Source organism: Anguilla rostrata, chromosome 1 (genome assembly GCF_018555375.3).
Source record: "Anguilla rostrata isolate EN2019 chromosome 1, ASM1855537v3, whole genome shotgun sequence".
NCBI classification, from domain to species: domain Eukaryota; kingdom Metazoa; phylum Chordata; class Actinopteri; order Anguilliformes; family Anguillidae; genus Anguilla; species Anguilla rostrata.
Genome location: NC_057933.1, coordinates 74,866,929 through 74,892,928, shown reverse-complemented (window position 1 = coordinate 74,892,928; position 26,000 = coordinate 74,866,929). Strand labels below are relative to the sequence as shown.

Genomic DNA, 26,000 nt, shown 5'->3' with positions numbered 1-26,000 from the left:
GAAAATAAAATGGCAGGCAAACACAGCGTGACCAATAAGCGTGTTATTAACATTGTTATTAATAGTCTTTTTTTTAAAATATTACACAGGGTGAAAATGATTGGTGGATCTTGCCTGCGCTACTTGGTACAGGTAGAGGGTCGTTGTACTTCAAGCTCACGGTAGCAGTGAAGAGCGATGTGTGAAGCGCAGGGGGGAATTCAATTCGACACTAGCGACTCTAAGAACAACATTAAGGGGGTTGGATTACAGTCCACGGTACCTGGAAAGTGTCTTTTAGTCTCGTGTAAACGGGCTGCGTATCGCTCCGCTTGCAACGACGAGAGAGAGGAAAGGGAAACATGTCCATGAGGGGTTGTTTTTTTTTTGAGAGCTCCCACCTTTTAAGTCCACGACCGTTTCACGAGGAGAAGACTGAGCCGGGGGATGGGGAGGGGGTCTAAGCGGGGATGGTACACACTTCGTATCGGCATGGTTTAAAACACAGCCCCAGCTGGAGCTGGCACCATCCCTTATGGGGGGGCGGGGTGGTTGGGGGGGGGGGGAATCATATTCAAGTGAAAAATATGTACAGTACAGTACTTCTCTTGTCGAAAAACCTTCATTTCAATTCCTGAGCCCAGCGCCTACACATTTCTCCTCAACGCCCCTGCCCCAAAGTCTTAAAAGTGAAGTTAAGTTAAGGACGTCCATTTTTCCCCAGGGGTTAAAGTTCACAGACCCCTGCCACCGCACACATTGAAAGAATTAGGTCTTTACAAGTAAAAGGATGACAATCAGCCCCTTTTGTTCGCCCCTGAAAAAAGAACATTTTCTTGAGGGCTGTGGAGAGGGCGGGGCAGAGAGTGGAGGGGGCGGGGCAGGGGGTATGGGGCGGTCCTTCAGCAGAAGGTCCACACCTCCAGCTCCACGACCCGGAAGTCGTCCGTCTCCGACAGGCAGCAGTTGTTGAAGGTTTGGCAGGGGCTGGTCCGGCCTAAGTAGAGGGCTTCATCCAGCCACAGGCCAAAATGGCCACTGCAGAGAGAGAGGAGGAGAGAGGGAGAGGGAGAGGGGGAGGGGAAGGAGATAAATGTTTTTAATTTAAAAAAACAAAAACAAACATAAACTTCATTTCTTTTGGTCCCAGGCTCTTTGATCTCAGGCCGATCTCTCGTACCTTCCTCCCCCGATGGCAAAGGAGTCCAGGTCTCCCTTTATGAAGAAGGAGTTCTCTCCAGTCCAGCGGAAACACTGGCATAGAACAGAGAGAGAGGGGATGTGAACACATACACACACACCACACTCACTCACTCACCCTGTGTTCTACAATCGCTGTTCCACACTGCTGCTGTCTATCTAGGTCAACTGCTGCTGTTACCACGCTGTACAAGCTGCGTTCTATACGCGTCACTAGTGTCACTCGATTAACTGTTGTATCACCTGCTGGCTGTTCGACTGCTGGACACACTGCTGGTGTTCTATCTGTTCCATGCGTTTCTATACTGCTGGATCACACTGCTGTTGTTCATCTGGGGATCACCGCTGGCTGTTCTATACTGCTGGATCACACTGCTGGCTGTTCTGTACTGCTGGATCACACTGCTGGTTGTTCTATACTTCTGTTCCACACTGCTGGCTGTTCCACACTGCTGCTCACCTTGAACCGCGGGTGAAGCATGAACAGGAAGGTCTCGCCGGTGCCGTAAAAGGTCTCACTGGGCCTCAGTGGGTGGGACAGGAAACTGCCAAACACCTGCAACAATGCAGCCAATCAGGTTAAGTAAACAGATCTCTGTTTCAGAGCAACAACACACTCCTGGCTGTGCACTATCATAGTATTTGCTATACTGATTTCTCATACCACAATAAACTATAAATCATACTGCATATATTAGAAGATATTACTTTTAATCAGAGTTAAGCATAATGGCATTCCTGGATAAAACACATAAGCGATGAGGCGGATGTGTATCTGTAGGAGAGAGAGCAGCACACGAGGGAGCTAACGAAGTGGGGAAGGTGCCGGTGACGTCATCGGGCAGGCGGAGGTCAGAGGTCACCTGGCTCTGGGAGTCCTTAATGACGAGGAGGGCGGGCGACTCCAGGCCGGCCAGCTTCCTGTAGAGGGACTTGAGGCTGGCGCCGTGGCGCGAGGTGCTGTAGGTCAGCTGCCAGGCGTGGCCCACGGTTCGAGCGGGCAGCTCGGCGGAGATCTGCGCACAGGCGATTGCATATACCGCTTTATACCCGCGAACGAGCGGCGGACACAATTCACATGCGCTCTAATGTACAAATGAAGGCGTCACATGATCGTAAAAAAAATGTAAGTAAAGTAAAATACACAATGCGACTGCTGATTGTGCAAGTAAGTAGCACTGCTGCTTATTGTAGCACAGGGCTTTTTATTGGCCTGTCACAGTAACATGTAAAACACACAAGGCCACGGTTTCTGGATTGGTTAAATGACGGTTTGATCTGACAGTACACGACAGCATCGCCTCATTCTGAAGTACATGAAGATTACCTCTAACTTGTCATTGCTGTAGGAGAGATTTGGCTAAAGGCAGCTGGATTTGCTCTGCGAGAGTGCGACAGTTCACAGTCTGTTCAAACTGCCAGGCTGCCCCCTGCTGGTGACCAGCAGGAACTCACACAGCTGCAGAACAATGGGCTTACTGTTCTGGAACCTTCCAGAGGAAATCCCACTGCCCCCGTATCAGGACACACTATGAGCGCACTAAACGTTCACTGCACAGGAGTGAGTGTGTGTGTGTGTGTGTGTGTGTGTGTTACAGTGTGTATGTGTATTACAGTGTGTGTGTTCTCACCTCTCTGACGTGCTCAGCCTCCAGGATGCGGCTCTGTTGCAGGACGTATGTGTGTGTGTGTGTGTGTGTGTGTGTGTTACAGTGTGTGTGTATGTGCGTGTGTGTGTGTGTGTTACAGTGTGTATGTGTATTACAGTGTGTGTGTTCTCACCTCTCTGACGTGCTCAGCCTTCAGGATGCGGCTCTGCTGCAGGACGTCATCAGTGCTCAGTGCTTGTGTCCGGACCCGTCGGTACGCCCTCCGTCTCCAGTCGGATACAACTGCGGTGGGGCCGGAAAGACGTTTCCCCTCCTACATGACCACCTCACGATGTCCACTGCAGACCTCACTCTGTCATGATCATCGTCACCTCGCTCACATATCACCACCCTGTCTTATGACCATCTCACCTCGTCACATGATCATCTCACCCCTGTCACATGACCATCTCACCCCTGTCACATGGCCATCACACCCCTCTGACATGCCCCATCACATGACTCTCTCCACCTTTATCTCCCTCTGGTAAATGGTAAATGGTAAATGGACTGCATTTTACCCGTTATCAAGACCGCTTTACAATTGATGCCTCTCATTCCCAGCATTAGAGTTAGGGTCAGGTGTCTTGCTCAAGCACCTCGACATGTCCTCAGGCGGTTTAATGACCGGCACCCTCCGACTGCCAGACAATCGTCTCTACCTCCTGACATATCCCACCAATTATCTCCCTCTGGATGCCCTATTTCCAGGGTTTGAATTGTCGTTGAATGCGGGGGGAGTGCCGCTCCCCTTTGTTAACTGAATTTGGCAAAGCCGTCCACCTTGTTAAGACAGGCAATTCGGTAAAACGGAACGCATTGATTCACATAAAAGGGAACGTTCCTGCCTGAACAAAGCAGCTGCTCCAATGTTCTATATCATATCGGCAGCTTGGAGTTGCAGGAGGAGGAGGGGAAGGGGGTATTACTGTCTAACGTCCAAACAACCGCCAACACCATAATTTGAAGCATGCAAGCTCTGCTATACTTAGAGGGTAACCACAACTTGTATCATTTCTTCACCGACAAAAGAATTTTGGTGGACTGGCCATTTTCAAGCTAGTAAACCAGCCTGGAGAAAATAGCAAGGGAAAAAATGTCCTTTAACTCAGATTCCAGACGAGCCATATCAAATAAAGCGGTTAGCGGAGGATCAGCCGCCCGCTCTGCAATCAATTCGTCACAGGAAATGAATTTATAATGGCGGCACAGCGAGTTCCACCAGCTTCCTCTTTTTACTGCAGTGGCTCTGTGGAGTCTCAGAGATTGTCCTCCCCCTGAATGACCTCCACAACTTCCACAGGTAAAGTCTTACCCCGACAACCACTTCGCTCTGCACAAGATGGCAGCACAAGTGAACTTTATGCAAGGGAGCATTCAGCTGGGTCTAACTAACACCACAAACTGGAACACTGCCCCCCGGTGGCCGTCTCCGGTGGAAAAAGGCCGGACGCTTTCAAAGCTCAGCTCACTGAAGCTCCAGCCACTGCTGGGTCCATGGAAACCTCGGTCACCCAAAACTACACACCAATCAGCAGATCCCAGCGTGCGGGTTTGGACCCGCCGTCGGGCTCAGACTCACCTCCCAGTCCTCTCCCGTCTGGCTGTCGCTGCGCGTGAGCCCCGCCCCTTCCTCCTGCTCCTCGCCGTCCACCAGCACAAACTCTTCTTCGTCTCCGCCGCCGTCCTCTTCCTCGCGGCCCTCCAGGATGCAGAGGTCCGGTCTCCAGTGGGTCAGATAGGCGTAGAGCTCATCAGAGCTGTGGAGGGAAGGATGCAGGCAGGGTCAAAGCCGGTTACATATGCCTTATAACAGCTTATAAGAGTCTTATAAGAGCTTATTATCATATACTTCATCTTCTGTGGCTCACTGGAACACAAACTTTCACATCTTCACTTAAAGGGACGTGGTCTTTTAATGGGTGTGTGTTACCCTAGTACGCAACACACCTGCACAGTAACGGTAACACCACAGGTCATAGTTTCAGGTGTATGAAGTGAGGTCAAAGGTCACAGCTCTAGATGTGCGATGCGAGGTCAGAGGTCACGGCTGAAGGTACGAGAGGTGTCAGTAACACTAGAGAATTCACAACGGGGAGGTGGGAGCGGGGCGTATCCAGGTACCTCTGCTGGGACAGGGCGAACCAGGCGTCCTTAGTGGGCGGGGTCCTGGCCACGCCCAGCTCAGGTGTGGACACGCCCCTCTTCTGACCCGAGGGCTGGTGGAAGCGGAGCCGTATGAACATCAGAGATCCCGAGCCACCAGAGGACTGGCGGGAGGGGCCTAGAGCAAGAGAGGGAGAGGAGGGAGAGGAAGAAGAGGGAGGGACAAAAAGAGAGAGAGAAACTTCAGTGGATTTCAGTCATGCTCGCATTTCCCTTCCGTTTCTGTTGGGTGTGGCACATTCCTCTATTGTGTGATATTGTACAGTGGTATGTGTATGCATGTGTGTGTTTGTGTGTGTCTGCGTGTGCATTTGCATTGGCGTCAGGGAGAAAAGAAGGAAGGAGGCAAGGAGGAGGCAAGCGAACAAGTGAAGAAAAAGAGTGTAGGAAAAGGAGACTGCCAGCAGCCGCATCCCCCACAGTGAAAGCCCAGACCTGACCCTGCCCCGCCCCGCCCAGTTGCCGCCCCGCCCACCTGTGCTCCCCCTCCCCGTGCTCCTCCTCTGTTCCCGCCCGTCCGGCTGCACCAGCTCTGTCCTCACTCTCTCCCCCGCGTCCAGTCCTCCGCAACAGAAGGTGGCAGCACTGCTCAGCACCGCCACCCCCAGCATGCCGGCCGAGTGGGCGGCCAGCTCGTCCACCCCGCCCCTCCCGCGCTCCAGCTCCCGCTCGACCTCCGCCATGTCCCGGCCTTCGGCGTCCGGCTCGCCCGCGACGGGGGCCCGGGGGCCCTGCCCCGGGGGGGAATTCAGGTCCGCCGTCGCCGAGGAGACCAGCGCCAGGACCGCGTGCCCAGGCTGCACCGGGGGACCGCGCTTCGCCCCATGGATTCTCCTCACCAAGCCTTTCACCGATTTGGGGTTCGCCGGCTTCCTCCGGCCTTTCCACCTGTGCAGCCCAGAACAGGACGACAGAACGGTGCAGGGCTTAGGGAACCGGGCCTACAGCTCTTATAACCAAACGGGGCACTGCTGTGGTATCATTGAACGAGGAACTTCCCTGATTTGTCTCACTAAATAATTAAGAGAATTAAGTATGCTAAAGTTACTGACCTCTAAAGTTACTGACCACTGAGCAAAAGGTGTCAGTTACTGACCATCATGCAGAGGTGTCAGTTACTGACCACTGAGCCATGGTGTCAGTTACTGACCACCGTGCAGAGGTGTCAGTTACTGACCACTGAGGAGAGGTGTCAGTTACTGACCGCTCGGCAGAGGTGTCAGTTACTGACCGTTGGGCAGAGGTGTCAGTTACTGACTGCTGAGCGGAGGTGTCAGTTACTGACTGCTGAGTGGAGGTGTCAGTTACTGACTGCTGAGTCGTGGTGTCAGTTACTGACCGCTGAGCAGAGGTGTTAGTTACTGACCGCTGAGTAAAGGAGTTAGTTACTGACCACTGAGTAAAGGAGTTAGTTACTGACCGCTGGGTGGAGGTGTCAGTTACAGACCACTGGACGAAGGTGTCAGTTACTGGGCACTGGGTGGAGGTGTCAGTTACTGACCACTGGGTGGAGGTGTCAGTTACAGACCACTGGACGGAGGTGTCAGTTACTGACCGCTGGGTGGAGGTGTCAGTTACTGACCTCTGGGTGGAGGTGTCAGTTACTGACCACTGCACGGAGGCGTCAGTTACTGACCGCTGGGTGGAGGTGTCAGTTACTGACCTCTGGGTGGACTTGTTGAAGTGCACGTGGGAGATGTCGGAGCAGAAGCAGACTGACACCAGTCTGTCCACTAGGCAGGACAGCAAATACTCCTCCCAGCCCTGCTCCACCACCAGGGGGTGGGACTTATAGGGGTCAAAGAAGATCTTATTGGGCGTCACCAGCAGAATTCCGGGGACCACGCCCTGTGAGACAGGAAGACAGGCACAGCTGGATCACCGGGTGTCAGTGCCCTAGAATTGCTACAGAGCTGAGCCTGTGACTCAGAGGTTTGCGGGTTTGATTCCCAAATGGGGCACTGCTGTTACACCCCTCTGCAATGCACTTGCTTCAATAAAATATACAGCTGTGTAAGCTGGTGCTGGTGTAAAAAGGTTAGCAATTATCTGACACACAGGCCTGATGTCAGGAGGTCAAAAGTCAGCAGGAGGACAGAGGTGTGCTCACCTTGCGGTCGGTGATGTAGTGGGAGCACAGTTTGAGGTAGGGCATGGCTGCAGGCCCCTCCCCCTCAGCACACTCCGCGGGGAGGGCCAATAGGCACAGCTGTCCATCAGGCATCGACACCTCCTCCACGTCCTGCCAAGCATCGAGCAAGATTCCAGAACGTTCGGAGCATTGTGATGTCACAGTAGCTTACATTATGTCATGCGTTTATTTTGCACTGTATTCCCGTAAATCTATTTTTAAGACGATTTTTAAAAACGTATTTTCTCAACTATTTATAATCCTCTATCGAATGAAAGTGCTCTCTCCCAACTGACATCACCTCCTCTCTCCGTTCAGGAGAGTGTGGACAAGCAGACTCTCTTCCAAAACAACTAATGTCAAAACACAACTAATGTTTCACACCATGGTCCTTTCTCCCTGGCCTACATTATGGGTGATTATCCAACTCCCTGAAGAGCTTCATATTGTAAGTGTGAAATATCAGCACACGTGTTTTAATATTGGTCATATTGCGTCAAAGTATGCACTTGAAATGTAACACCACAATTCTAAATGTGCAGGACAAATTTGCCTTTTTTAAAGGTGAGGTTTTCTGTTCTGTTTTATTCTGTTTCGGTTGTTCGCGTCCTGAGAACGATCACATGTTTCTTAAAACGTAAGTCCAGCCCACACAGTACATAAGCAACTGGTCTGTGGTAAATCAGCACCCAAGACTGTTTCTCACACTCTGGGAATAGACTGAAAAAAGCTCAAAGAAGCAGTTTTTACATGCAACGTCAGCTGCCCGTGTTGATCATTTCTTCCTCTTCTTCTTCTTGTGTTTTGTTTTTTAAGTGAAAGGTGAAAGTGAGCGTGGTGGTGTCCTGTGACCCACAAACTGTGCTGGCCAAGCCCCTCCCCCACCGGGATGCTGCCCCCTTCACACAGCCAATCAACGCAATTAGCCCCATAAGTGCAGTTCTCCTCAGGGGAGAGAATTCAGCACCCCCTGCACCCCACCCACACCCCCCCAGCCTGGCCTCTTTAAAGCAGAAAAGGTCTCCCTCAAAATGGGGGGGGCGCAAGTGGGGGGTAAAGTTGAATTTTACACAATCATTCAAAGTGAGCTACTGCAAAGAAATGGCAAGCAACCTTTGTTTAATGCGTTATTATAATATCATTCTCTTAACGTTTAGACTTGTTTTAGTCATGGTCTACTGATTTTAAGCATTAGACGTTACGTGTCTACTGATTTATGTCCTCGTTTCTTACTCTTTGCGTGTTGGCTTTACTTCAGTATGCGCTTTTTTATCTTACACAAACTCCGCTTCTGTTTTTTTTTTTCTTTTTTCGTGTTCTGTGCTGAAGCTCACGGCGGCGTGGAGTCAGAGGAAGCGCGAGGAGAGGGACTTCCTGTCTGGCACTCACCAGCAGTTTGTCGTACTCGGAGTCCGGCGAGGGGGACAGGGGGCCGCAGGAAGGCACGGCCGCGGGCGGGGCCTCCGGCGCCCTGTCCGGCTGCGGGTTCGGGTTCGGTTTCGGGTCCGGGTCCGGGACGGAGGGAGGGGGCGGGCACTTCGTCCCCGGAATGCGCAGCCGCTGCGCGAGCAGAGAGCGGCGAAGCATTACGCCACATACGGCTGCAAAGCGTCAATAAAAACACAGCCCCGAGAAACCCCTGCCCTGCAGATAGCCTCTTCCTGACTCCTCCCACTCTTAACCCCCCCCCCCCACCCCACCTCCAGACCATCTGTCACTGCCAGGCTGAGCCTGCGCTGTCAATCAAACTGGAAGCCTGGGGCGCCGCCTGCTGGTGAGGCCAATCAGAAGTCCAATCTCTCAGTGAAAGGGTGAGTCTTATTTTAAAAATTCAACATTGTCCATCTATTTTTTTTTTTTTAACCACACACCTTTACAGAAGATGTTAGAGTGATCCTACTGTTTTGAAAAAAACAAGGATTATTCATGCTAAAATTCACGAAAAGACCTTTTTTCCACTGTGACTTCCCATTGAGCTTACTAAAACTACAAACTCAAAGTTATACTGCCCAGTATATTCACTTCTGATTGGTAGCTCTCCACAGAAGGGTTATTGTTATTGGTCTTTTAGAGAGAATCAGAAGGAAATTTGGTTTTAAAAAAAAAAGAGTTGGATACATCTTCATCTTGGAACTTAATGAACACTTTCCATTGCGCTTGACATCACACAGAGTTCAAAGGTTTGTGTAGGTGTGGGAGTATACCGGGAGTGGACTGAAGACGCACCTCTTCAGACTCTACCTGGACTATCACTACTCTGCAGGGCACTCCCAATCTAAGATCACTCTTATCATTTTAATCAATACATTACAGGCTATATGCAGACGCTCTTATCCAGAGCGACTTGAATCTAATCTAAAATCTTACACAACTTTTTACACAGCAGATGTTAGAATCTGTCTAATTTGTTCCTGTAGCACTTTCACGTTACACTTGCACCTCCGTCCAGCACTTACACTGCACTTGTATCATTATCCTGATGTTGTAGCTGGTCATGCCTCCTAGTTTGACTTACCATAACTTTCTGACCTAGCCTACGCGCTGTACTGGTAACGGATTAATGTACTCATGGTCGATACTGACTGGTTTGGCCTTATCGGGCCTGTGTCTTGTAGTTGTTCCAATGACCTTCGGTATGCACTTCTTGTACGTCGCTTCGGATAACAGCGTCTGCCAGATAAGTGCAATGGGAGTGGCCGCTGTCTAAGCCCTGGAGCGTCTGAGGCAACTCTGTCATTACGAGGCTCTTCCAGACTCAATCAGACAGAGAAACTGCATGCTCTGCAAACGCTGAGACACACACGCACACGCACAGCCCTCTGGAACTAACTAGCATAATCGCTGCGCTCTCAGACCGAACGAGCTAATCCAGTGTTGCATTGCGTTAGCCTGCATTACATTAGCCTGCATTACGTTAGCCTGCATTACATTAGCCTGCATTACATTAGTCGACATTACATTAGCCTGCATTACATTAGCCTGGATTGCATTAGCCTGCATTACATTAGCCTACATTACATTAGCCTGCATTACATTACCTTGCATTACGTTAGCCTGCATTACGTTAGTCGACATTACATTGGCCTGCATTACATTAGCCTGTATTGCATTAGCCTGCATTACATTAGCCAACATTACATTAGCCTGTATTACATTAGTCGACATTACATTAGCCTGCATTACATTAGCCGACATTACATTAGCCTGCATTACATTAGTCGACATTACATTAGCCTGCATTGCATTTGCCTGCATTGCATTGCCGAGGTCACTCTACTGGCTAACGGTTGCTGCCAGGATTAGGTTCAAAGTCCTGAACCTCGGCTACACTGCAGCCAACCGGACAGCCACCCGCCTACCTACAGGACATAATTCAGCGCTACACGCCAGCTCGACCACACCGCTCTGCTGCAGCAGCTTCCCCACCCTAGCTCCCAAGTGGTGGAATGAACTCTACGGACCAGTCATTGTCATTGCCCATCTTCCGCCGTGGTCTGAAGACTCATCTCTTCAGACTATACCTGGATGAACTATCACCACTCTGCAGGGTACTCCCAATCTAGGATCGCTCTTATCATTTGTATCCTTCTAATCTGATCCTCTAGCACTTTCAAGCTACACTAGAATCTCCATCCAGCACTTATATTGCACTTCGGGTATCATTATCTTGATGTTGTATCTCATCGTAATGCCTCCTAGTTTGACGTACCATAACTATCTGACTGATCCTGTGCTTACTGTGTGAACTGGACTTGATGTTTATGGCTCTGCAAAACTGTTACATAATGAGTACTGTACCTTATCAGACCGGTGTATTGTAGTTGTTCCAATGACCTTTGGTATGCACTTATTGTATGTCACATTGGACAAAAGCGACTGCCAAATAAATTTTATGTAACGTAATTCACCTGCATTACATTAGCCTGCATTACATTAGCCCACATTACATTAGCCCGCATTATATTAGCCCACATTACATTAGCCTGCATTACATTAGCCTGCATTACATTAGCCTGCATTACGTTAGCCCTCATTACATTAGCCTGCATTACATCAGCCCGCATTACATCAGCCCGCATTACATTAGCCCACATTACATCAGCCCGCATAACATTAGCCCACATTACATTAGCTTGCATTACATTAGCCTGCATTACATTAGCCCCCATTACATTAGCCTGCATTACGTTAGCCCACATTACATTAGCATGCACCGAACAACATTACATCCATTCGGCTAACTCCCTCGAGCACCGCGATTCATAAAATCAATTTTTCCTGAAACGCACACAATGGCGTAGTTTAGCCAGTCAGTCAATCAGCATTTTCCACATGGTAAGTCCCAATAACAAACAAGGCATCACACACTGTTTCACAATCAGTCTCATACCGTAACTGAAGTCATTTCTAGGCCATAGTACACGACAGCTTCGGGTTATAGAGGACAGGTGCTGATTTAAGACCAAAACAGTTTCCCTTACAATCTGGGTAAGGTCACTCCAAAGCATAGTCAATGTCTTGGGTTTTAAAGGGATAGTTCACTTTCTGGGATTTTAAAAGTACAGTTCACTACCTGAGGGATTTAAAGGGATAGTCCACTTCCAACTGTTTTAAGGGGACAGTTCATCTTTTGGGTTTTAAAGGGATAGTTCATTTTCTGCTGTTTTAAAGGGGATAGTCCACTTTTTGGGGTCAGTTCACTTCCTGGGGTTATAAAGGGGTCAGTTCACTTCCTGGAGTTATAAAGGGGTCATTTCACTTCCAGGGGTTATATAAAGGGGTCAGACTGGCTGTAAGACCAAACAGTTTAAGGGTTAAATCCCATACGGTCCATCGTAGTCCTTTAGAGTGCATCCTTCACTAAGTGCTCCACTATGTATCCTTCCTGCCCCATGCATTTTTAATGTGCGAAATGACAGCCGGTGATTCATGACCAGCATTTTTCTGAGAATCACAGTCACGGGGTCTCTGTCGAGCATTTTACATTAAAATAAGTTCACACAGGAAGTAAAAGGTTATAAGATATTATCTTATGTTATTGTAAGACATGCTAACAAAATAGGCTCTTTGTAATTTCCTCTCGTTGTGTAGTACCCAACAGGCATGTGTCTTTTGGACTGTTGTTGGGCTGTTTTTTTTACCACCTGTTTTCCACTTTTTCTCCCTTTGAAAAGTAGGTTTTTTAGAATGTTTTTTCTAAATTCAGTGTTCAGTGTTCTAGAACGTTGCTTTCAGTTACTAGTAGTAATTGTTACATCAGCATTAGAATGTTCAGTTAAGAACACTCTAATCACACATTTGTGACCTCAGACATTAAAGCAGGGGGTAACAGGCTTTTGTTCTAACCAAGCCGTTACACACCTGATTCTGCTACTCATTAGCACTCAAGTTCATTAGCAAAGATTCTCATGATTGATTGGCAGAATCAGGTGTGTTACTGATGGAACAAAAGCCTGCACCCACACCAGCCCTTTCTGGATAAAGATTGAGAGCCCCTGCCCCAGGATTAAAAGGTGATCCTCATCTCCACTGCCTGGGCTGAATGACCCGCTAGCAGGTCACCGATTGGCCAAACCGCCAACGAGCTGTCTGGGTTAATAAGCCCTTTAAAATGTCTTCTTATTGTTCAATAGACTTTAAGACTTGAAGTGACCTTTATTCAGACATCTGAATAGAAGCAGAGACATCACAGAGGATGGCGGTACAATAGAAAACCCCAAAGCTTTATTTCACATTGTTATTGTTCTGAGCTGGTCTCAGTGCCTCCGCGCAAGCGAGGCCTCTGATTGGCCGAGAAGCAGGGCGAGGAATGCTGGCCTACCTGTCCGGGGATGAGAGTGTTAGAGGAGAGCCTGTTCAGGTGCACCACCTGGCCGGGCGTGGTGTTGAACAGGGACGCCACACTGAACACAGTGTCATCGGGACGCACCTGAGCACACACAGAGGTGAGTCACTGAACACCGCAGAGAACCCAGCACTAATCACCGCATTACAAATACGAGTATGTGCACATGAACACTTACACACACATACACACACACACATGCATAAACACACAAAAACACACACTCATACACACACATACACGCATACTTACACACACACGCACACACACACACACACACACACACACCCAGCCCATTACAGTGCATTAGCAGATGCTCTTAAGCAGGGAGACTCACTCAGAAAAGCTTCACCTGATTGGTTATGAGTAATAGAGCCGGCCTGGCAAAGAACAGCGAGCCAGCGAGTGCAGCTACAGCATCACTAAACAACTGAAAGCTTCTTTTGTAAATTTGGCACTCGATCCCCACCCCAAACTGGAATGGCCAATCATCTGCAACCACAGACGGGTGCGTGCGTGAATCCCAGCTGCCGATTCGGGAGCGTGAGGACGTCCTCGATTCTTCTCTTGAAACACATGGGGTCGCCAGCTGCTTCTTGTCACACCACAGGCTACAGCTGAGCTCGCGCAGAGCAGAGTCGGAGGAAGACATGTCGTATGCGACTTTGACTGCAACCTTCTGCCGTCCAATCAACCAGCAGGGGGCACTAGATAGCGATGCACGTGGAACCCCGTCCGACCGGACCCTCCCATTCCCTGGGCAACAGTCGGCAATTGCCCGTCGCCCTACGGAGCAACCGGCCACAGTCGGCACCGGCGCAGTCTGGACTCGGTCGAAGACCGTGAGGCTCATCCGTGCGCCACAGTCCGGTACCTTAGCCGAGTGAGCCACCCAGCACTCGCGCAAGTCAACTATGCTAACCAAAGACCAGAGAACACGCTCTAAATAGGGGGTGACATAGCTCAGGAGGTAAGACCGATTGTCTGGCAGTCGGAGGGTTGCCGGTTCAAACCCCGCCCTGGGCATGTCGAAGTGTCCTTGAGCAAGACACCTAACCCCTAACCCCTAACTGCTCTGGCGAATGAGAGGCATCAATTGTAAAGCGCTTTGGATAAAAGCGCTATATAAATGCAGTCCATTTACCATTTAAATACACACAGACTGCATCCACAACGTCATCTAAGAACAGAAACATAAAATCATGAAAATATAACACAGCACCCGAAAACTACAGCACAGCCTGTATTAGTGCTAAAGGTAGGTATGTAAGGGGGCGGGGTTTAGGGCGGGTATGCAGTCCATGATTGGGAGATGGCCGGCCACTCGACTCTCCTGAGCACTTTGGGAAGTTTATTCCACCCCTGGGGGGGGCCAGTACGGACAGGAGAGACCACTCAGGGGAGGGAGGGGAGCCCTTCGCCTGGAGGTAGCGGAAGAGTGGGTCGGGGGGTCTGTGAACCGCCCCCCTTCCCTGTGATTCACAAACCCTGTCACCCTGGTGTGCCTCGGGATGATCGTGCGTTTTCCTGACTCCTCTAAGAGAGAAGGAAGGATGGTTTTCCCGCACGCAGCGCTCTTCTTTAGGGCAAACTGCGCTGCGGCCGAACAGTAGGCATGCTTGTGAGGGACGACTCAATTATTTATGCAGATCTTCCCGGCCTCGTTATGGCGCGCAGCTGCAGAGCTAATGACAGACTACGCGCTTCAGCCCCCCCCCCCCCCAGCGAACACACACACCACCCACCAGCTCATACAGCTCTCTCTTTATCTCTCTCTCTCCTTCCCCCTCTCTCTCTCACCCTCTCTCTATCTCTCCCTCCCTCCCTCCCTCCCTCTCTGGAACCTGATGTTGATCCACAGTCAATAGCAGTTTGTTGTGCTCATGCACTCACACACACACACACACACACTGCATTAGGTCCCCCTAAAACCACAGGGTCCCCATGTGGTACTCCGCACTGTTTAGCTGCTGGTTGTTTGTGTGTGTGTGTGTGTGTCTGTGCGTGCGTGCGTGTGTATGTGTGTGTGTGCGTGTGTGTGTGCGTGTGTGTACATACATAAACATGTGCAGATCAATTTAACAACTCACTGAATGTCAGCAACAACCGGCTTAGCTCTACCGAACGGTGCCCACCCCTCCCTGGAGTTTAAATAGTCACACGTCTGTTTGTTCAGTCGCTGTAAATCTCAGAATCGCTGGCAGTCCGGTGAAACTACCGCTTTCTTTCACAGCCATCATCACGCTGCATTAAAAAAAAATGCCTTCGGGCTTGTAGTGAAATTTAAAATCTTTTGTTTTCTTTCTCTCAAGTAGAAAATATTTCTAGTTCACTGTTTTAAGTGACTTTATGCTGGACAAGTTGAGATTGTCTTTCGCCCCATTGGCAAATCCTGAAATGAGTCAAACTGCCGCACCTTTTTGTCAAATCGTCAAAAAAAAAGTAATCGAAATGAGATTTTAAGACTAAAATACTTAAGACTGATGTTATATTTTAGGCTTTTTCAGTGCATCCCACAGATTCAGCAACAGTTGACACTCAGAACTGAAGAGCACCGTTAAACAGAAGAGACGGGCTGAGAAGCAGGAACTGACCAAGAACGACCACAGCTGGAAGGAAGCTCGTTAGCGTGAGAAAAGCGTGAGTGAGTTAAAGTGATTCAGACTAATGTCCACATTAACGAAAACATACCTCAAGATTAAAACCACAGTAACAAGCAGATACCTTAACACTAAAACCACAGCAACAAGCAGATACCTTAACATTAAAACCGCAGGAACAAGCAGATACCTTAACATTAAAACCGCAGTAACAAACAGATACCTTAACATTAAAACCGCAGGAACAAGCAGATACCTTAACATTAAAACCACAGTAACAAACAGATACCTTAACATTAAAACCACAGTAAAAAGCAGATATCTTAACATTAAAACCACAGTAACAAGCAGATACCTTAACATTAAAACCACAGCAACAAGCAGATACCTTAACACTAAAACCACAGCGACAAACAGACACCTTAACATTAAAACCACAGTAACAAACAGATACCTTAACATTAAAACCACAGTAACAAGCAGATATCTTAACATTAAAACCACAGTAACAAGCAGATACCTTAACATTAAAACCACAGTAACAAACAGATACCTTAACATTAAAACCACAGTAACAAGCAGACACCTTAACATTAAAACTACAATAAGGAGCAGGTACCTTAACATTAAAACTACAATAAGGAGCAGATACCTTGCAATATGGCTTCTTCCTGAAGTAGCCATTGAAGAAAGACTGAACCAGGCAGCGTACGTCCGTCGACATGCTCAGTACAGGTGGAAGTGGGCAGACGAGGTATGGCTTCTCTCAAGATATGCGTGTGTGTGTGTGTGTGTGTGTCTAACGCCCATTTATGTTCAAAGATAAGTGTGTGTGTGTGTGTATGTGTGTGTGTGTGTCTCTAAAGCCCATCTCTGTTCAGAGATATGGCCTATCTCCCACCTTTGCCCACTGCAGTCACAACTGTTCCATCTTGGGTGTGATGTAATCAGCGCTGGCATTCAAACTGCAGCAGCTGCAGTTCCTTATCTTTACCCTTCTTTGAGAGTGCCTGTATATGCGTGTGTCTGTGTGCATGTGTGTGTGTGTGTGCCTGTTTATGTATGCGTGTGCACTTGAATGACCACATGAGGGTACATGAGAGTACATGTTTATTTACATGTATATGTGCATGTGAGTGTGCACATGTATGTACACGTGTGTGCATGTGCTTTTTTTTGTGTTTGTGTGTCTGTGTACTTATCAGTGTGCACTTGAATGACCACATGAGGATACACAAGAGTACATGTATATTTACGTGTATATGTGCATGTGAGTGTGCACATGTATGTACACATGTGTGTCTGTGTGCGTGTGTGTGTGTGTCTGTGTGTTCCTGTGTATGTATGCGTATGCACTTGACCACACGAAAGTGCGTGTATATGTGCATGTGAGTGTGCACATGTATGTACACATGTGTGTGCATGTGTGTGTGTGTGTGTGTGCGTGCGTGTGTGTGTATGCGTGTGTGTGTTCTTGTGTGTGTGTATCTGCATGTATGTGTCAGTCAGTCAGAACCTTTATTTAAATTCTCGGTACAGGTACAGGTACAATGTGTGTGTGTGCGTGTGTGTGTGTGTATATGTGTGCATGTGTGTGTGTGTGTGTGTGTGTGTGCGTGTGAGTGTGTGTATGTGTGTGCGTGTGTGTGCAAGTGTGTGTGCGTGTGTGTGTGTATAGGAGTCATACTCACTGTGTATTCTGTTCTCCCATTGGATGATTCATTGGGCTCTGGCTTCACTGGAGGGACTTCTGGGAGCCCAGGAACATCTACGAAGGAGAAATGCAAAAACATAGTGTGACCAAGCGCATTTTCTCCCTCTCCCTCTCTCTCTCCTTCTCTCCCCTGGTCCCCGTTCTGTCTCTCCTATCCACCTCCTCGGTATGTGCACAGCTGGCTCTCTCTCTCTCTCTCTCTCTCTCTCTCTCGTGCTGTGTCAGCAGAAGGTGGGGAGGTCAGCTGGAGCCGCTCCAGGTTACAGGCATGAAGAAGAGCACCCATCTGACAGACAGGCTAGGTCTGTGAGAGATCCTCAACCTTTTCATTTTCATTAGGCCTCATTACCACGCCCACAAGGGGGGGGGGTTGACGGGGTTAGCCATGGGGGGGGGGGGGGGTTGGGGGGCATTACCATAGCCACGACGAGAACAGGAGGGGGGGGGGGGGGGGGGGTCAACAGGGTTAGCTATGGGGGGGTGGGGGGGGGGAGTGTGTGGGAACTAACACCCACGTTAAGGACCCTAACCTCCATGTCTAACTTGCGAAATCCAGACATGCCGTTGTGTATCAAACAGACTGTTCTCCCCCAGACCTTCTGTGAGTGAATTCATCTCAAAGGAGTGCGTTATGTCATTATGTCACGTTACGCACACCAAAACAGGAATCAGTTCACACAACCGTGTCACCTGTCTGCTCAGATCACACTTTTTAAAAACGAAACGAGATGTTACTGCAGACATTCAGCAAAGCCTGGTCCCACACAGAATGTTTTTTTTGTTGTTGTTGTTGTATGGCGACAAGACAGCCAAGGTTACAATCAATCAATCAATCAATCAACCGATCGCAAGACTCCCTTCCTTCTGCCATGTCAGGCCTGGTTCTCTTTAAACACAGTTCATGTGCGCAGGGTGGATGTTCTGACTACACCTTAGAGTAGAATTCATCTCTGACTGCACCTTAGAGTAGAATTAATCTTTGACTACAGCCTAGAGTAGAATTCATTTTTGACTATAGCTTAGAGTAGAATTAATCTCTGACTGCACCTTAGAGTATAATTAATCTTTGACAACAGCCTAGAGTAGAATTCATCGTTGACTATAGCTTAGAGTAGAATTCATCTTTGACCACAGCCTAGAGTAGAATTCATCTTTGACTATAGCTTTGAGAGTGCGACAAAAGTTTTTTTTTTGTACTGAGAATGTTGTCGGAAAATGAAAATGCCTTCTAAACGTAACTGACAGGATCACACACACAAGATGGAGGCCAACAAGAAGTAGGCCACACCTAATTGAGTTTAATGGCATGCTAACAACATTACTGTGAGCTAAGAACGCTGACTGTTCCTAATCAGGTACCTACTCACAAGCATTTGTCACAAGGCATTCATTAGCATGTGTTTGTTCCAAACAAGTTTAGACAGGTTTGCACGTGAGTGCAGATAAAATGATGGTGAATTCCACGCATATTACATTTAAAGAGTAGTAGTCTCTCCCGTGATATCATGCTCCATAAAGTATATGGCTTTAGTTTTTATGTGTTGCTGAGTTTTACTTTCACCAACATTCTGCAGCTGAATGACTGTAATACCTCCATGTACGCTCTCTCTCTCTCCCTCCTTTCTCTCTCTCCTACTTTCATTCCCTCCCCCACTCTCTCTCTCTCCCCTCTCACTCTCTCCCTAAACTCTGTGGACATGAAACCCTAGCTGACATTTCTGCTTCCTGTCCAAAAAGATAAGTCAGTGGAGCTTCAGCACACCTGTGCAGGAAAGGGCACGTGCTGCAGCCTGTGATAAACAAATACATTTTATACAAATGTGCTCTGCTCTCATCATTGTGCTTCTCGTGTGGTTCCTCATAACTGTGTGGCTGAGTGGCTTCTCAGAGTCGCCTGACCTCTCAGATAGTACTGCCGCAGCTGGGGGTTCCGGATGTGGGGGACGTGAGGGGGGCGTGTCCCTGGGGGGCGATTCTGGCTGGCCCCGCCCTCCCTCGCCGGCCCGGACCGGCTGCAGTGAGGCTCCCAGGGGCCCAAGGGGAAGCCAGGAGGCGGAGCGCTGGCAGGGAGCTTAGAGCCCAACCTGAGGGAGGAACACACACACACAACGCTGAGACACACACACACATACACACACACACACACAATGCTGACACGCACACTCACACACACACACACACACGCACACACAACGCTGAGACACACACACACACACAATGCTGACACACAGTCACACACACTCACACACACAAAGACACACACGCACCACCTCATCCGGGAAGAGGAACAGAGAGCCAATGAGGCAGCAGGATCTCGTATTGGGGGCGGAGCTACACCACTAACTCGCACGCAGCTCCCAGGAGGTGCAATGGATTGGCCCTCTTGTGAAGCCCTAAAGCCACACACACACACACACACACACACACACAAGCTCGCCGGCTGGTGTGCGCATCACACACAGGCCCTAACTATCAGCAGCATTGCAGACCCAATGAAGCAGCTAACGCGAGCGGCTAATATTGACCCCGAAATGTCACAGCTGGACAGCGCCGTCTCTGTAGCCTGTTTATTGCGCGTGTGTCAACAGGCCCCCACCACAAACCACTGCCGAGAATTATTACAGCGAACAATCACAACAAATTATTGTGCAGGGGGGAGGTGGGGGTGTACAAGCATGTAAAAACATCAGAGATAGTTTAACCATTCTCTCTCTCTCTCTCTCTCTCCCTCTCTCCCTCCCTCCATTACAAACTCTCGGTGACCTCTCTCTGTCTGTGTTTTTCTACAGCACTGGGAGCATAGACCGCCCCCCCACCCCGAAGACCATTTAAAAAAAAAAAATGAAACCAGAGACAATGAGAAAAGGAACACAAGCAGACAGTTGCTGCAGAACATTATGGACACAAGTTCAGAGAGAGAGGTCTACTCTGTCTTTTTTAACCCCCCCCCCCAAACTGTAGACAGCTCTGCTCCCCCCCCCTCTCAGAACAGAGGCAATATACAAAGAGAAAATAAACACCCACACACACTCTGGGCCTCTGCATTGGCCATTAACTCACAAGCTCATTCGCCAGAACAATTCTCAGATCACATTTCTTTTTTGGTTTCTGCAGAACCAGCAAACCTGTCAGATTTCTCCAGAGAGGAGGAACAAAAGGAGTCTGTCTGAGCGAGCCCAAGCCAGGGAGGCACTTCCAAGCCCCAGGGGAGAGGAGGTGAAAGGTTTGAGCTCTTAGAGACAGGAGGTGCAAAGTTTGTGCTCTTAGAGACAGGAGGAGGTGCAGGGATTGTGCCCTTAGAGACAGGAGGAGGTGCAGGGTTTGTGCTCTTAGCAACAGGATGAGGTGCAGGGTTTGTGCTCTTAGAGACAGGATGAGGTGCAGGGTTTGTGCTCTTAGAAACAGGAGGAGGTGCAGGGTTTGTGCTCTTAGAGACAGGAGGAGGTGCAGGGTTTGTGCTCTTAGAAACAGGAGGAGGTGCAGGGTTTTTGCTCATAGACAGGAGGAGCTGCAGGGTTTGTGCTCTTAGAGACAGGAGGAGGTGCAGGGTTTGTGCTCTTAGAAACAGGAGGAGGTGCAGGGTTTTTGCTCATAGACAGGAGGAGCTGCAGGATTTGTGCTCTTAGAAACAGGAGGAGGTGCAGGGTTTGTGCTCTTAGAGACAGGAGGAGGTGCAGGGTTTGTGCTCTTAGAAACAGGAGGAGGTGCAGGTTTTTGCTCATAGACAGGAGGAGCTGCAGGGTTTGTGCTCTTAGAAACAGGAGGAGGTGCAGAGTGTGAGTGTATTGTTTTGGGGGTGTGGCGATGGAGCAGACTCCCACCTGGTTTTGACGTTGCTGAAGTAACGTGGCCGATTCTTCTCCCCGGCAGGTTTGGGATCCATGGCCCCAGAGAATGAGGGCTGAGGGGCGGCAGGAGCGGGGAGGAGTAACTGGGGTGCGTTAGGGAGCCGCCCAGGCCTGTTTCAGGGGCAGCAGCAGCGGTGGCGGTGATGGCGGGAAAGGCTCTGGGTCCTCAGCTGCCGCGGCTCCTCCTCTCCCTCCCCATCATGCATTGCACATACCTGTGACAGCAGCACACCGCTGATACGGCAACAACAGCAGCAACACCCTCCCCCCTCCCAAAAAAAACAAGCTCCAGAAACACAATCGTAACAGGCACGCGCCCCCCCCCCCCCCCCTTCCATTCACACAAGGGATCGCCCCACTGTCTGAAAACACGGTGTCATTTCACGGTGAGAAAACACCCCGACAGTTCAGTTCAGCGCTCCTGTCTGTTAGCGTCATTCCGAGCGTTTGTACGTTTCCCGCCTTCCTTCCCTTGGGTCCCTTGGGCACGGCCCTTCGAGGTTGTTTTGGAAAAGCGAGGCTGCCTCTCCTGCCCGTGAGGCGCCGGCACCCCCGAGCGGGAACGGCGCCGACCGTCCCAGGAGACCGGGGCTCTTCAGCGGCCATTTACCGTTCTTTTTTTTCTTCTTTTTTTTTACCTCCAAATGAAAAATGAAACTAAATGAAAACCTGCTTTTAACTATACATGCTGTCTCTGTGAGCTCTGATGATGATGATGATGATGATGATTATATTCAGCATCTGTACGTGCTGTCTCTGCAAGCACTGATGATGATGATGATGATGGTATTCAGTATCAGTATGTGCTGTCTCTGTGTGCACTGATGATGATGATAATGATGGTATTCAGTATCAGTACGTGCTGTCTCTGTGAGCACTGGTGATGATGATGATGATGGTGTTCAGTATCAGTATGTGCTGTCTCTGTGAGCACTGATGATGATGATGGTGTTCAGTATCAGTATGTGCTGTCTCTGTGAGCACTAATGGTGATGATGGTGTTCAGTATCAGTATGTGCTGTCTCTGTGAGCACTAATGGTGATGATGGTGTTCAGTATCAGTATGTGCTGTCTCTGTGAGCACTGATGATGATGATGGTGTTCAGTATCAGTATGTGCTGTCTCTGTGAGCACTAATGGTGATGATGGTGTTCAGTATCAGTATGTGCTGTCTCTGTGAGCACTGATGATGATGATGGTGTTCAGTATCAGTGCTGAATGTAAGTGCTGATGATGATGATGGTGTTCAGTATCAGTATGTGCTGTCTGTAAGCGCTGGTGATAATGATGATGATGATGGTATTCAGTATCTGAACGTGTTGTCGCTGTGAGCACTGGTGATGATGATGATGATGGTATTCCGTATCAGTATGTGCTGTCTGTAAGCGCTGATGATGATGATGATGGTATTCAGTATCTGTACGTGCTGTCTCTGTGAGCACTGGTGATGATGATGATGATGTATTCCGTATCAGTATGTGCTGTCTGTAAGCGCTGATGATGATGATAGTATTCAGTATCTGTACGTGCTGTCTCTGTGAGCACTGGTGATGATGATGATGATGATGGTATTCAGTATCTGTACGTGCTGTCTCTGTGAGCGCTGATGATGATGATGACGATGGCATTCAGTATCTGTATGTGCTGTCTCTGTGAGAGCTGATGATGATGATGATGATGATGGTATTCGGTATCTGTACGTGCTGTCTGTAAGCGCTGATGATGATGATGATGATGGTATTCAGTATCTGTATGTGTTGTCTCTGAGTGCTGCTGCTTTTGATGATGATGATGATGACGATGGCATTCAGTATCTGTATGTGTTGTCTCTATGAGCGCTGATGATGATGATGATGATGATGATGGTATTCAGACTGGGGTCACAGTGCTGACTGTTGCATGGCCGTACCGCCATCAGTGGCTTCTCTGTATCGCTGTTTTCAGTAAGGAGGACAAACAGGGCCCTGGTTTATCTCGCACCATGCAGACGAGATGATACGCCATTATACACAAGCAACAGCACTGCTGGCAGAAATCACCCCCCCCTGGGTCTAAAGGCACCAGCTGTTCACCCCAGTTTCCTATGGGAGTGCAGGGGTAAGAGGAGGAAATAGAGTGGAACACCCCAGATCCATTTTATCCTTTCATACCCAATTCTGCTCTTAATCCCTTACCCCCAGTTTGTTTATTTGATCTGAGATTTTTTTTTAAATCAGCTTTTCTTTCAATAAACTTGAAAGCAGCAGTGGCAGACTGCGTATGCATCACTGGCAAAAACAAAAAGGAATAAATAAATTTTTTAAAAACGCTTTTATTGTTTCAGGATAGACTGGATTATGTAGCAGCTTGGAAAAATATGGCGCTTCAATTGGTTGAGGTAAAAAAATTTTTAAATACCGGCCTTCAGGAAGGAACTTGGGCACCTCTGGCTCACGTTCAGAGCCTGAGGCCTGCATGGAGCTGTTTGGCAATGGCACACTTGTGAAACAGCATTTAGTTTAGCGCTGCCCTAAATCCTTAAACATTTCAATTAAGCCCCCGTGCCCCTGTTAATTCCACTCTCAACAGAGCACAACTGAGTCCAACAGGGACCACGCGTACTCCGTAAGAGTTGATTTAACACTGAACATTTTGCCATGTAACCAAGACACTCAAACACAACGGAGCAGGATGCAGTGGTCTAGTGCCCCGCAATTCTCCCCTAAACTCCACTGCCCAAACCTCCTGCTACCTTTCGAGAAAGCACACTCTGCTCTCTCTGTCCATTCAGACACAGCTGTTGCCTGCCCCATGCCAGACAGTCTGCTTCTTTTCTGTCTCTCCCTCAGCACAAACAGGGAAAAAAAAAAACCCAAAAAAAAAACACTGCCACCTCTGCGCCTGTCCAGCACTCTCCACGTTTAAACACTCGGGTCATGACGTAGGCTACTAAAGCCAAGCATCTAACGTCTAATTGTTTTAAATTACCACACCACACAAAAAGATGACGATTTAACACATCAATACTCTCTGAACCTAATGTCACTCTCAGCATATATGTACAGAGAGAGAGAGTGCTCGCGATAGATCATTCGGCAATTATAATCATGAAGAAGATACATAGCTCTGTTGCCATCATTGTGTGTTAAAGGGAAAAAAACACCAAAGGTAGCCATCGCAACCAGCATGCAAAAGTTGCAAACCCAACCATGGTGTAAGACCGCATTCCGTGACATACCGTATCTGACTCGGTAGGCGACTGGGCACAATTTCAGACCCTGGGCACGTGAGTCAGGAAGAACGAGTGGCAAAAAGCAAAAGATGAACTATGGAGCATCGAGATGACACGGAACGCACAACTGGACTGCACAAAACATAGTACATTTTAAACATATTTCCTTCCATCGAAATTTCGACGGGGATTTTCTATAAAAACATACTTGTGTTACAAATTCAGCAGGCCCATGGTTCGAAACACACAAATGTACGTCCGTGTCGCATTTGCAATTCCTGAGGTGGCATTCGTCTAATTTGGTGAACGATGCTAGAAGAAAAAAAAAAAACAGCGTTGTAGTTCTAGGTCAATGTATTAGACTCCCAGCTATCTAGCCTTTGGAACAAACTTACTGAATGAAGTCATTCAGTTCAGGAAGATAGTTAGGTGTGTAAGCACACCTTGTAGTATAGCAATGACATAAATCTCCACTGCATTCTGCACCGTTGCACGTACAGTCAGATTCTCCGGTTCCACCTTTACAGCAGCCGAGCTGTCGCTCTTTATCGAAAATCATAGGGGAGAAAAATACTTCACACTCCAATATTTGACAGCCGCAGGATTGTGCAAACTAACCTGACTCGCGGGTATCCAGACCGTCGGCGGTCCTGAGGAAGCGACGGGCGTATTTCACGCTGCGGTGTTATGCGTTTCATATCACTGCAGACAACAGTAACAAGTTAGGCTTTAGTCCCGCCCCTTTTCTCTCCGTTCTTAAAGGCACACGCGCATTGTGAATGCACCGAAATCCCAAAGCAAATCTGCACAATCACTTCTCGGCAAACATTTAGTCTGCAAATATGGTCTGCACCTCTTCATTATTTGTTTTAGATAATAAATGAAACATAAGTTTCTCTCTCTAGCTACGCTCTCTACCTGCGTTGTCTAGATAGTAATAAAGACAAGCGTCGCTACTTACTTTAAATATTATTTTCATCATGATCAATATTGCTAGTATCATAAATAATAATTCTGTTTTGCTAGTTATAACTAATAACCATTATCGCAATAATAATCCATGTATTTAATTACTATCCAACAGCCAGAATCTTAAAAGTACACGTATAAAGTGCTCAAAAAGAGGGGCGCATGCACAAAATAACCACTGTAGTAACACCTCAAGGTGACGAAATGCCAAGCCTTTGCTCGGGCAAGCAGTCTGCATATAGGGAGAAGCTGAACAGTAGCCTACGTGTTAAAATACAGTACGCATGTATATATGTAATATGGTTTGAATAATTTATCATTTACCTCATTGCTTATGTAAAGCACTTTGAAATTGTTGCAGTACAATGAAAATCACTTTATAAAAGTGTTATTTTTTTATTTTGTTTTATTTTATTTTAGAGTATCCACCACCATCCCGCAGCAAGGGCTTGTATTTATATACAGTCTATGGTTTGATGCAGTGTTCTTAAAAAAAAAAAAAAAAAAGTCATGGCGTGACTTAGCATGCGAAACACCAACCCAAATGCCACTTTCTAACTGAGCTGAAACAGTCCCTTACAACATTCAACAATGCCAACCGACAGGAGTTTCACTGCTCGGAGGCAAATGATTTTACAAAATCAAAGCAAACCCTTTGTCCTACGCGGGCATAAATACATATTTAAAA

At 48.2% G+C, this 26,000-nt stretch overlaps 1 protein-coding gene across 1 annotated transcript; it reads right to left on the bottom strand.

Annotated features, from left to right (window-relative positions):
• Positions 1–28: 28 nt before the first annotated feature.
• Positions 29–25,095, bottom strand: si:ch211-15d5.11 (nuclear receptor coactivator 7). The gene is made up of 16 exons (XM_064320682.1): positions 24,962–25,095; positions 21,106–21,347; positions 19,184–19,368; positions 17,262–17,338; positions 12,947–13,054; positions 8,515–8,685; positions 7,105–7,236; positions 6,658–6,842; positions 5,470–5,882; positions 4,953–5,112; positions 4,375–4,588; positions 2,962–3,102; positions 2,043–2,195; positions 1,640–1,735; positions 1,160–1,233; positions 29–1,017 (listed from the first exon to the last, which is right to left on the bottom strand). The coding sequence occupies exons 2-16, from the start codon at positions 21,165–21,167 to the stop codon at positions 882–884; spliced, it is 2,307 nt and encodes a 768-aa protein (XP_064176752.1). The 5' UTR covers positions 21,168–21,347; positions 24,962–25,095; the 3' UTR covers positions 29–881.
• Positions 25,096–26,000: the final 905 nt, after the last annotated feature.